The 13804-nt window shown below is 36.4% G+C and overlaps 1 protein-coding gene across 3 annotated transcripts in view; it reads right to left on the bottom strand.

The window, feature by feature from the left end:
- Positions 1 to 13804, bottom strand: part of cadm4 (cell adhesion molecule 4) — a 301336-nt gene that overhangs the window by 70432 nt on the left and 217100 nt on the right. For all 3 annotated transcript variants that reach the window (XM_056474922.1, XM_056474921.1, XM_056474923.1), the window contains exon 2: positions 9337 to 9483. In XM_056474922.1, coding sequence (XP_056330897.1) covers positions 9337 to 9483 — 147 coding nt within the window. The remainder of the gene's footprint in view (positions 1 to 9336; positions 9484 to 13804) is intronic.

Raw genomic sequence — 13804 nt, 5'->3', positions numbered from 1 at the left:
CGACCTCTGGTGGACAGTAGCAGACTCCAAAATGAGACGCAGATTCAGAGTTCCACATGAGATTATTAATTATCAAATAATATAAATAGTACGTACATAAACATTAAGTGAGCAGGTTACAGTGTAACCCCATGTCCTAACAACAAGTTGGGACGAGATTTGCAGTGATAAGCAATTTGGCTGTTTGCAACAGACGAAACACAACAGAAATTTAAAAAGAGCCATTCAAAGGCACAGAATATGCACTCACTCATGAAATTGTAAGGTTTATAATCTAATTAATACATTTTAAACCTCTTAAACATTATTAAATGTACATGCTGAATTACTCATATGTGCTAAGTTCTAAAGTTAAATTTTAAATGTTTATTTTATTGTCAAGCTCTAAGGTAAATCTGCTGCTGCTTTCAGTAGAATTGAAATAAATGTCATGTACAATGGCATTCAAACTCTTAACTGTTAGCATTTAACACTGAATAAAGCACATGAGGTGTACCTGAGGTAATCATTGTACGTTTTCTGTTGTTCAGCTGCGAGAAATACAAGCCATTTCTAAAATATAAATTCTAGGTGTTGGTTAGAACAAAAACTCATTTTAAGATGGAAAATATTCCTTCTACTGTCTGTCGTTGCTTTTATATTTAGAACACAATTTAACTCAGCCTTTTGGCTTGATCGACAAACTCGCTGCCGTTGGTAGTTTTGATCCAACCACTGGGTGTCAAACTTACATACTGCACCTTTAATATATATATATATATATATATATATATATATATATATATATATATATATATATATATATATATATAAAAGGTAAAAAGGTATATATTTATATATATATATATATATATATATATATATTCCCTCAAGTATTTTTTTTTTGTACCATGCCCACCACTGTTTGATTGAATGGATCGGTTAATTATTCCTAGTGTTGCACGAAAGACTTTAGAAAACAACAATCAATATGGGCACTCTAGTGAAGGAACCTAGTCCAGACTTTTTCTTTTTCTTCAAGACAGCTTTTGCAGTATATTTGTTATGAACCCTAAGGGGATGGCAAATGCTCTCAAATCTCAAAATGCTTTCGCTTACAGACATTAGAAATATATCAACATAAAGCTTGAAACTTTTACTTTTCTCCAAACAACTACACTTGAAATGAAATCTTGTCTGGTTTCAACAAATGTGAGTTGTCTGGTAATCAACAAATGTGAGTTGTCTGGTAGGCAACAAATGTGAGTTCATCCCGTCTGACTTGATTACTTAAATTAACTCCTGCTTCTGCCATTAAAACACAAATCACATGACAGCAACACAAACTTGTAAACAAAGAGGCTGCTGTAATTTTGAGAGAAGATCTGCCATCAGGAATAAGTTGCAAATTACCTCAGAAGACCAGCATGATTGGACAGGGCATTATTTGGAAATTGATATTGTGTAACACCTTAGTTATTAAGCCTCACAGTAGTTACGTAGCTAGTTTGGAAGTGTGAAACGGCCATGAAGGATGTTGGTGTCATGAACTTGATCATGATCATGTTTATGTTCATGTGCATGAGTTATAATAATATATGATAAAATATATATTTTTGTTGTTTGATATGAATGTTTAACCCTCTAGAGCACGCATTATGATAAATCTATTTAAAAAAATTATTTTCTTAAAATGGCTTAACTTTAAGTGCTGTAAAAAAATGTTTGGAAAAAATAATTTTTTGAGGTACTTTATGAAATGTTGCCATATGGCGTTGCCAACAATGTCCAACAGTGGATCTAACTTAGAAATTTCACATTTAAATATTTCCTTATAATAATTTTTGTTGAAATGATTTAATTGGTGTTGCAGTATTATAAGCTTTAACAGAGAGCTTATAAATGACACCCTATACATGCTTTCCAACAACTCATATTCCAACAGCTTTCATTTATTGCATTATTTTTTACTGAATACTATTGAAAACAAACATAATATTGTATTGTCATGTATACAACATACAGTGAATATAAATATTTTCTCCAGTAAATATTATAACAAATAAATAACAAGTCTAGTATATCCAGATGCATCAGAATAATGTAGCTACTAGCTAACAATGTTTATATATTACACTATATACACTTTACTACGCCTGTCTCATCTGCCTCTGAGCTAACTTACCTGAACTGTCTATCAAATGTCCAGTCTGCATCATTCTCATGGTCTCTTAAACCCATTTCATCCTCACTTTCATCTGCACGAAGAGCCAGTTCTGTCCTTTTCCTGTTTCACTTACCATAGAACATGGTGGTGCTCACTAATACACTGTTCCCTGTGTTCATATCTATTCAAAAGTAATATTGCCATTAAAACTAGACTTTATCCATGATGCAAATGTCATTAACATACAGCTAATCAACATTATATTACTAGCATTCATGTTATTGTTACAACTTAAAAGTTCACAGCTGGCCTTGCTAGCTAGCTAACTCGTTGCAATATTGCACGTTCCACTGTTGCACAGTGTTGCCATTTGGTAGCACATACATTTGATCGATTTACAAGAAACTAAATTGGTTAAAAAAAAAATTGCTGTGAATATGTCATCATAACTTACTGGAGGTGATGTTTCAGATTTTTTTTGTGGATCTGACATAATTTGATCCATTTTCTTGACGTTTACATTTGTCTGTCAGAAATTGCGCTGCAGAAAAACACAGCATGCCATGTGACTTAACCAAAGCACATCATTGGCTACACTAATGTCTTCTCTTTCCAACAAAAAATAAAATAAATAATGTTGTTCTTTAAGAAACAGTGGCAGGAAAATGAACATAAGTATCATGTTGCCATATAGTGACACCATGCGGTAGAGGGTTAAAAACATAATTTAAGAGACAGTTGTCATATTTCATTGATGATCCCAAATTGAAATTTAATCGTAAGCTTGGCAAACAGTTTTGGAGAATTTGATGTTTCCCTATTCCAAGAGGTAGGATCTACATGCCTGAGGGGTGATTCAAAGATGGCAGCTGAGTGAAATGGCTCGCCTTAAAGGGACTTTGGTGGCACTCTGAATTGAATGAATGAGTCGATGATTACGTTTACATGGACATCAGTAATCTTATTATTTGCCTTAATCTGAATAAGACAATAATATGATTAATGTGTTTACATGAGTTGCCTTTTGAATGTTCATTTCATATTCCTGTTTTACATGTTATAGGAGTGGTCCTCAACCACAGGGCTTCGGACCAGTACTGGACCGTGGATTAATTGTTACTGGGCCGAACAAGAAGTCATTAACTATTTTTATTTTATTTATTATCCGATTCTGAACGATATTTTATTTTGAAAAAGGACCATATTCTCTCGGTTACATCTCAGTCACTTGTGCACTCAAATTTAACCCACAAGCAGCAAAATGAGCAAGAAACAGAAGGCTTTGGAAAGTTTCTTTGCGATGAGGAAAAATGCCCATTGGAGGACCCGCAAACTGCCAAGGAATACATCCACAACCTATTTGTCAACAATATAGGTGAATCCACCATGTCTGTGCAAGAAGATCTACTGCAGGAGATCGCCAATGACGTTTGAATATCGCTTCTTTTCTAGAGTCTGTAAATTAACATTCGCTGCTTCAGTCCAACATCTACATTACCAGGATGATGAAGATGAAACCAGGGTAGACATTTCAGCAAGAAAATGATCCAAAACACAAGCAATGAAACTCTCAAATGCTTTCAGAAAGGAAAATCAAGCTGTAGAATGGCCCAGCCAATCACCTGACCTGACTTGAATCAAATAGAAAATGCAAGATTTTTACCCTCTGTTGATGTCTGTCAAACCTGAGCAATGTATGTGACTACATTCTCCATATGAGAGTCGTCTTTAAGCTGCCATCACCAAAATAACCTTTTATTTAATTTATTTAAAGTACTAAATACATTTTAGTAGTTCAGCACATTATCCTTGTGTCAATCCATTGACATTAAACATATTTTCTTTCATTTTTTCTTGTTTTGTTATATTTTTATGTTTGTATTGTTTGGGTTTTTAGCAATATCTGGCTCAATTCCATGTGATCAGGTTCTTTGAAAATATTATTCCCAGGAAAAAACATGAGGTGTTCAGTATTTTCCCTACTATATTTTATAGCTAAGGATAAATAGGTTAGGCTTTTTTGGTGATGGCATCTTAAAGATGTCTCTTTAATGATGACATGTTGAATACTTATTTCCCCCACTGTTTAACGTCATTATGTCACAAATCAACGCTAGTTTCCTCTGGTGTTTCAAATAACTAGTTTGTGTTGGTCATGACACCATATGTGATTTTGAGCATTTAACTTTTAATTTTGCGACAAGTTCAACAGATAATTTCTCACACTATGCATGCAAACAGTCAACGACAATACAAATTCTCAAGCAACAGGCCACCTCTGCCATTTCTTTCAATAGTTTTTCATTCATTCACCCATGACAAACTTGAAGGTGCTGGATGAGAATACACAATAGCCCTGTTTCCACTATTGCGACTAAAGCGAGCGAGCCAGGGCAAGCCAGGGCCAAATCGCGCTTCCACTGTCACGTCCGGGGCCTGATCCGGCCTGAAGCTGGCTTCTGCTGATGAAACTGCAAACTATCTTCAGTAAACTTTGTTTATTTGAATATCTGACTCCAGCTCTTCTTCATCTGACAAACTGGTTGTTATTGGGTTAAAACTGTCAGTATCCTGTCACAAAATATAGTGAAAAGTACTACAAAATGATAACAGTTTGATTGCGGTGTTTACATGTCTGCACTTAAATACTGCGACTACAATAGGAATACTCCACATGTCTTAATTTAAATTCTGTTTAGTTCGATTATGACTTTAGTCGGATTAAGGTCATCAAAAATCTGTTTACATTGTAGACTCTTAATCAGAGTATTGTCTTAATCACATTCAAATCAGAGTGTTGGTGTACATGTAAACATACTCAGTAACTAAATGAGTGAATCCAAGTATCATACACAAGAGTGAAAAAGCGATACATTGACCAAACATGCAAATTAGTGAATAAATGAGTGATAAGTTGGACAAGCGATTGAGTGCTCTTTCATGGCACGTGTATGTACCCACTGGATCCATGTTCCACACAACAGGAGTAAAAGAGCCTCACTAAAGGAGATAAATGCCTTTGCTCATGCTAAATGGCAGGGAAATGTCAGCGCATTGTCCAGCCAGTGTCACCTTTAGTCACGCCTCATTTACATACCTCACAGATCTAGCCAATCTGAAGGAATCTCTTGGAAAGGGCATATGCTGATAGGCTCTTGTATTCATGACCGCTGAGGGATATTTACGCCCTGCTGCCTGCTAAAAGACTGTTATCGGGATTCATTAGTTAGCAAGCAGAGGTTTTCATTTGCGTTTAGACCAGGGCACTCAAGCAGTAAGGGCAGCCTGGAGCTGTCATGATCGTGCCGTAGAATCTGCCCGATATTAAAAGTCTGAGAATTGTTCGAAAAAAAATGTGTCTGGAAATAGTGGTGTTGAATGGCTCTGACGAGGGGTGATTTAGCTCCTACAAAATGGTCCAATTATGTGCACTTATAAAAGCAGAGATCATAGATACTAATTCAGCTTTTAGCTTTTGTGGTCCTTTCTGTTTCTGCCAATTTCATTCTTTTTCTCGATTCCCCCTTTTTCAGTGAATTACGTATGCTTTTTGAGTCTTTTCTGAAGCTGGGGTTATGAAGGCAAGGATGAAAACACATTACATATCATGTAAAACGAGGGTGACGGAGAGTCATCACTTAAAGGGATTTCACTTTTGAGTGATAGTGACGGCTGAGATGGAAAAAACAAAGGTTATTACATAAAAGGATCTTTAAAAAGAGATTGAAATAAGGTGTAATCAGTTAAAAAGGATTTCAGGAAGACTGATGGCGCCGGTATAAATGTATTCCAAAGATGATAAAAGATAACCAGCATGAAATGAGACTGCTCCACGGCTAGCACGGACTCCAAGGTTGTGTTTAACATATTTACCACTTACCAGAACTACAAGAGAGCCATTAATGGATAAGGAATGTGTCTGATGAACTCGGTGTCAGAGAACAAGTGCTCAATACGTTAATGATGTAATGTAATGGTGAAACACTCAAATAAGACAATAACGTTATGTGATGCAGCAGTTAATGTGTAAATTAATATAGAAAACATGCAAGTTTTAATTATGTGATCAATGATGATATTAGATTAATTCAATGTTAGCAGTTTATATTATTAGGGTAGGCTGTTTCCACTTGAAATAGATAATCTTTTTTTATTATGAGATTTAAGTGACAGATTTGAGAAAAGTCACATTATGAAGTACTTCGGTTGAAGAACATTATTATAATTTTGAGATATAAAGTCAGTCTACTTGAAATATGTTGCAATAGCAAGATCTGTAGCTATATTAGTGAGCTAGCCTAATCTGCATTTTGAGAGTCAGTTGCACTGGGATATATAGGATGTTTCCTTTATTTATAAAAACAAGTAAAACAAATCTAATCCTATTTTTGTTATAACCATATATATATAAGAATTTATAATTGATCAGCTTGAATGAACTCATAGCTAAAGTACTGAGTTGCCTGTGCGATCCTAGTTCCTTCAGAAATCTAATAATACAGTTAGCTTTATGTAATAAATGTTTATTCTAAAATGTAGTCTCAAAATGCGATTAAAGAAATAAGTCAAAATATTGGCGGTTCATTCTGCTGTTGTGATCTCTGAAATGGAAACTAAAGCCCTGGTCAGATCACACTAATTTGTCCTGACTTCAGCGCGATTTGCTTGACGTGGGGATTTGTAAACGATAAACAGTCGTCCCGACACAAGATTCAATCGTGTCTACTTATGTAATGTGGCACAGCTTATGACAACTGATACCATATATGTGACGTCTCACGACACCATCGCAGAAAGTCTAACATGTTTAATTTTTTTCCCCGATCTTCATGACTAGCTCCATGATGTGGGTGACACTGTGCAATAGGAGCACATAATTTCTCGATTATATCAGCAGGGGCTGCCGTTAATGTACCGATCAGGTAAACAGTTGGCTGCGTATTTAACTTATGGGTGGGTCACGGGTGGATAAGATCAATCATGGGTTATGCAAACTTTAACTACCTTTTCTAAAATATTAAGGTGTTTTAAGCAATTTTTGGCTCAAATATGCAGACATCTGCACTCTAACAATGAGTTTCTGAGTTCTCTCATCCTTCCAACAGAGTTTGTTCTTCCGAGGTAATCTAAAAAACATGTTCAGTTTTACAATACATTGTAAAAGCATTTCCTGCTTATTCAAATTTGTCATTAACAGGGAAAACCGTTTAATATAGGCTTCCTGAAACTGTGAATACTTCACTTTAATTTTATTTAGGGTAGATTGTTATTTTATTTAACAAACCAACACAATCTCATGGCAATTCGTGTTTTGGCGCTGAAGCACAGTGGACTTGTTTTGAAGCACTTCACTTCAAATGTTAGTAGTTATACTTGTTTATAGATAACTGACCAACAAAAAATACACTAAAATTAAGATAAAAAATTATAGCGAAACGAAATTCGTTTCAAAAAGATTTTTTCCAAGAAAAATATAAGAATTTTTTGTTTGTGCTCCTCCACTAGAAAATATACATTTAGATTAAAAAAAATATCTTAATATTAAAAAGGAATCAAGTTTGATCCTATCCATAATGCCTTTAAATAATGTAGTTATTACTTGTCAGCAAGCATCAGTGTTTATTGAGATTGAAATGAGATAAAAAAAATTGAAATTGATATAAGAAGTTTTGTTATAGCAACACTTGTGACTGCTTTAGGAAATAAAGCTCACTGTACATGTCACAGTATGACTGAACGTGAAGGAACATTTAGTCTGGCACATTTGTTACCCACGACAAGCCAAGATTTTATCAGGAAAAAAATCAGATAATCTGACATAGTGACTTTCGTAACTGACAATAAAAATTGTGTTAACTGACCGGGGCTTAAGCCAAAGAAAATTATGAAAAATAAATGTGCAACTTTGAAAATAAAGTCAGATTTGCAGATACAGTTAATACTGTTCCTGTTGCATGAAAAATAACTATTGTGAGATATACTGTGTGGTGTTTTTACACTTGCATTGTGGTTTATTGGTTTATTTGATACAATGTCTGTTTCACCGTTTTCACATGTGAATGTGAAGCACATGTGGTTTTCTGTAAGGGTGTGATGGTACTGTATGTTCATTACTTGGGAACCTTGTTTGATGTCTCTGGTCCATGATGCAATCATATTTCAATCAAACTGAACAAAGTTTGTTTATAAGTGGACTGAGACCTTTTCAAACATCTCAAAGTTTGTTTCATGCTCAAGTGTAAATGTTTCGATTGTACTTTCCAAGTTTTTATGGGTTTCCTCCAGGTGCTTCGGTTTCCCCTACAGTCCAAAGAAATGCAGTCTATGTGAATTGGGTTAACTAAAATTTGACACAGTGAATGAGTGTGTGTGTGTGAGTGAATGAGACATTTTAGTGTTTGCAAGTTCTGGGTTGTGGCTGAAAGGACATCTGCTTTATAAAACATATGCAAGAGTAACTGGCAGTTTGTTCTTTTGTAGCGACCGCTGATAAATCAGGGACTAAGTCGAAAAACAGTGAGTGAGTGAATTGTCATGTGCAATTTGTCAGTAAAGCAGGTTCTAGTATACCTTCAGCACGTGCTTTTAGATGGAGCAGCATATAAACAGAGGCACTGTACACTAATAAGAAAAATAAACTGTAAATTTGTCAGGGGAACAGTAAACATGTAGGGTAAATCATTCAAAAGTAGAGTTCTGTTGTCTTCATTAGTTTCAAAAACACAGATTCCTTTACAGTTTAAATTAGCATCTTTGGGTATCTTTTTTGCTGAAGATACTGTTGTACTAAAATCTTACATATACCGTAGGAATGGTATAACAGAGTACTTTGGTGGTTTGAAAACCTTGACATTTCTAAACTGTAGTATTCCTTGAAAAGTTATTGTCTCATGCCTAGTTTGGGTTCACGTCTCCTTTTAAAAACCATACGTTTTATATGAATTAAATGACAATATGTACAATATTTCAGATTCCTTGTGAAATCGGGCTGTATAAAGTTGTTTCGCTGTTTTTTTTTAAATCCCACCAATCAGTTCTTTAAACTGCAGCATGAACTTGTAGCTAATGTAAAGTGATAGGAGCATGCATAATAAATTAAATGTGCCACAGTAACTTTGTGTGAACACAAATAATGCTGATTTAAAAAAATACCAACTACCAATTATCATCCTAGCAGTGGCAGTTCTCACCTCGTGTTCCATTGAAGAAGAGCGTCTGTCTGCGTGGGTTCTGGATGACCACGATTGAACCGTCGTAATTCTGGAGACGGCAGGAGATCTGAGCCGTTCCTCCCTCCAGCACGGTCACGTTCTCAGCCTGGACGGCCTGCCCCCTCGCTGAAAAACAGAGGCCCAAGTTAGCGCACAACTCTCATTTGGTGAATTTAAACATTTATAAAGGTGTTTTTTGATGGACAGAAGACAAAAGTGGCACATGGAGCAATTTTGAAGACAGAAATACCTTAGTGACCAATTAACACCTCGCTCACGTAACTACCTCGGCGCTTAGAAGTGTGAACTATGCAGAAGAGCAGAGACCGAGCGAGAGAAAAAAAGAAAATAATGAGAGACTGACAGATAGACGGAGACAACGGAGGGGAGAAAAAGAAAAGAAAAGGGTCCTAATTAAGTGCTGGTAAGACCAATAGCATCGTTATCTTTATCCATTACTGTGGGCTGACACACTTCTCTCTTCCATCTGCTCCATCTGACATCCAGCTCGTGAAAGCGTCGTTAATGACGACTCTTTCTCAGGAATGAACTTGGATCAGTCGAATGCAGGAACACAGAACATCTAATGGCTGCTAAATCTAACAAAACATCATGTTCTGGGCGAAGCTCGTGTACTGTTGATGTTTATTATAGCAGTATAGAGGGGGTTGAACATGAGGTCATCTCCGCTGACCCATGTGAACATGTTTCTGGAAGCCACAGCACATCATTAGCCGTGTTCTTCGACGAGAGCCTGTCTCTGGTGGACTCTAATGATTCACAGGCCTGACACAGAGGCATCGCGTTCTGCACCAGAACAGACTCCATCTGATGACATCACAGGGATCAGTCGGGTAAAACTGTCACATCGGCTGGTTTGTTGAGACCTGTCGCCTCCATCTTTCCTTTCACCTGGCCGAGACATAATGTCTGACATGCTCAGGCTGATATGTTACAGACATGCTGTGTGACAGGAGGGCTGGATATAGTAGCCGGAGATTGGAACCAACAGTTGGTCGAGTTCTTACAGGTGACTCATTTTACTCCATAACACCAAATAATGTTTCTTCAGCTATAGGCATTGGTTTTCTAGGGGTTGAAACTTGATTGGACATTGCTGCTGCATCTCTGCTGCATCATAAGCAATGAGATTACATAGAGCTATTACCTACACTGTAAAAATAATTCTCAGTTTTAGTCAGGTGAAAAAGTCTAAATATGTCCTATCAACTTGCAGTGCCTCAGTACTCTACAGTGTGAGTTACAACAACCTCAACTTAAAGGGAAATGGAAAACTGGAAATAATATTTTCATATAACAACAAAACATAGGTTCTATCAGAAAGCGTCATGATTACGTACACATTTAACAAAATTAGGACAGCCGCCATTTTGTAGCACAAGGTGCTTATCATTCCAGGAGACAGGAACAGTCTAGGGATGGATTTTGTTGACTGCAAATAATGAGTAAGTACTCTGATTTGTTCTATTTAATGTCACATTTTGCAAACTTAGATAACTTTAATATGCAGGACCCACACACTGCCAGGCAAATTTTGCCCTCTAGACACCAAGCTTCAAATATCGCAAGCTAATGTTGGTAAATAACAGTGTATACACTGTAAAAAATGATTCTGCATTTTATTTTTTCAACATGAAGTTTTCATTGTCTCAACTGTCTCTGTAATAGAGCGTGTCGACTCAAATTGAAAAAATGCTGAACCAGCATCCTTTAAGTTGCGCCCCATACTTCCAGTCCAGCAGGTGGCGGATTATGCACCATTAAGTCAGCTTGCCAACTGCCAGTTAAACACCAGAAGAAGTCAGACACATGGGTTATTTTTCAACCAGTAGATTAATATTTAAGAAAAATATTCACAAAAATTCACAAAAATATTATTTTCTTATTCTTAAGGTTGCAGCACATTCCAAGAGAAAGACTGACTTACTACAGGTAAGATTTTACCAAATATATCCTGTTATATGCATACAGTAAACAAATATCCAAGCAAAAAATAAAGACAATTATATTGTAAGTACGTTACATGTATTTGCTAAATTGGGAGTAAAAACCTCTAATAAACTGTGTGATGTATTTCATCATCTGTTTTGTTTCTAATTGAGGAAAAACTGCTAGATTAAGTTCAGTGAACTTGATAATGTAAGTTAACCTATTAAAACTAAACTGTGCAAGTCCAGTTAACTTGAAATAAGTAGTTGGGTCAATTATTTAACTGTTATGAGAAACAAATTAGATAATTAAGTCAATACAGCTTAACTGAGTCAACAAATCCTTTTTTACAGTGTAGTTGCCTAGCATAGGGGCTATTTTCAGGCATTGCACAGTATCATTGCACATGCTGCAGCCATGGTACTGCAGCATAGTTCCTTGATTGTTACGCCTGAATGAGAGTTCCTAACCATATCAACCTAGGAAATTGTCTTAATATATAATGTATGTACAGAAGAGTCAAGCTTTAAATAAAGAATTTAAACTCTTTTTTTTGACATTTTTAAGCCAGATGCTAATGGTATAATCTGATTCAAAGATTTATAGGTAACACTTTACAATAACAGTACATGAATAATAGTGTGTTAATATGTAACTAAACATTACGTTATTATGAACTAATGATAATTTAATGCATGCGCTAATCATGAACTAACTTCACAAGTTCATGTGTGCATAACAGCTAACTTAATTACTTGTTAGTACATGCTTGTTTGTTAATTAATTATTAATTACTACATTAGCATGGACAGTTTAAACACAGGACTTCATGAGTAGCTAATGGTGATGTGCCTCTTCAAGTAAAGTCATGACATAATTAACAGCTCGTGAGTTCATGATGGCTACATTTAGCTTAAACGTAAATGTTAATTAATACATTAATTAACAACATGTACTTACATGTAATTAAGGTAGCTGTTATTCACACATGAACTCATGTGACCCATGTTGTAGTTAAAGTAAGTTTATGATTAGCGCATGCCTTAACTCATCATTAGTTCATGATAAAGTAATGTTTAGTTTATATATTAACACATCATTATTCATGTACTGTTATTGTAAAGTGTTACCAATTTATGCTAAGCTAATAGTCATCCAGCCAGACCCTAAGACTGTCTGAGGGGATTCGAAAACAGTAAAACTCTACTGTTTAACTCTAGGCTACTTGTAAAACGAGCCTATTTCCAAAAAAAAGTCTGCTTTTAAGGTTTTAAATTGCACAAAGTTGAAGAAATTCCTTATTCACTAATGTAAAGATTGCATTCAAACATTTCCACACATTTCATCCTTGCTATAAAACAGAGGCGCATTGTTTCTTAGAGGAACAATTAGGATTTTTATAGAGTTTGTGCCATACGTGAAGACAAAAGACAAAAGTTCAGGAGGGAAATAAAAGAGAGTCTATAAAGGCTCGGGACGACATCCTCCGTCACCCGATGGCCTGCTCGTCTGGCTTCATTTAAATTTAATCCTGTCAGCCTCTATCCATCTCCGAGTACCCTTGTCTTAAATTCAGCGTGCAGCAAGAGCGGGTTAATAAAACATTGACAGGTGAAGTATTGAGCTGAAATCAAGAGGCGAGAACAGCGGAAAAACTGAGAGACAGTGACTGAGGACGTCGCGAAATTTTGCACAATTGCCATTGTAATTGTGGCCATTATTATTTCTGTCCTCCGCATCAATATTGTGATTCACATCACGACAATCGGCACCGCCATTGCTATCCCAATTATTATTCTAATGACTGTTATTACTCAGTGCTCGGGCGTCCGCAGACTTGGCCGCCATTGTTTTAATGGCTCCTAATTGTTCCAACAGCACTATACATCAAGAGAAGGTCTGTGAATGCATGGGAGGCAATTAAAAGCCTAATTCAAACCCAACAGAACTCGAACAAGTGTGGCCAAATTCCCAACAAAAGTAGCTAAATGTGTTTGATTGAGAAGTCAAACAAAACGCGGCTAATTGAGCATCCGTTAAATGCACTCTGCCACACGCCAGCTGTCTCCTCTTCATGTAAATGACCGAAATGAAGGGATGAGAATGGTAAAACAAATGGCACGCTGGGAGGGGAGCGTGCCGTGACGCCAATACAGCATTGGAGAAACTCGCCAACCCGCTGATGGGGGTGGATAGACAGTGAGAGCGAGATGTAGAGGCAGGCACGGGGCAGGAGAAAGACAGCTGCGGGTTTTGGACACATTCACAGCTGCCAGGAACATAGTGGAGGGGCTACACAAACTTGCGTGGGAGCTGTTTACGGTCGTATCTGCATTGTGGGCAAGGAAGTTTATGAGCACCGAAGGCTGGGCGAAAACAACAAGAAACCGCAGATGGATCATCTTGACCCTGTTAGAATCAAATCGTAATAACACACACAACATGCTCACAATTGGATTAAGTGTGAAAGTAAAGCAATCGATAGCAAGCAGGCATA

Source organism: Danio aesculapii, chromosome 16 (assembly GCF_903798145.1).
Source record: "Danio aesculapii chromosome 16, fDanAes4.1, whole genome shotgun sequence".
Classification (NCBI taxonomy): Eukaryota; Metazoa; Chordata; class Actinopteri; order Cypriniformes; family Danionidae; genus Danio; species Danio aesculapii.
Note: the sequence above shows the minus strand (reverse complement) of the source record. Positions and strands in the feature narration are given on the sequence as shown.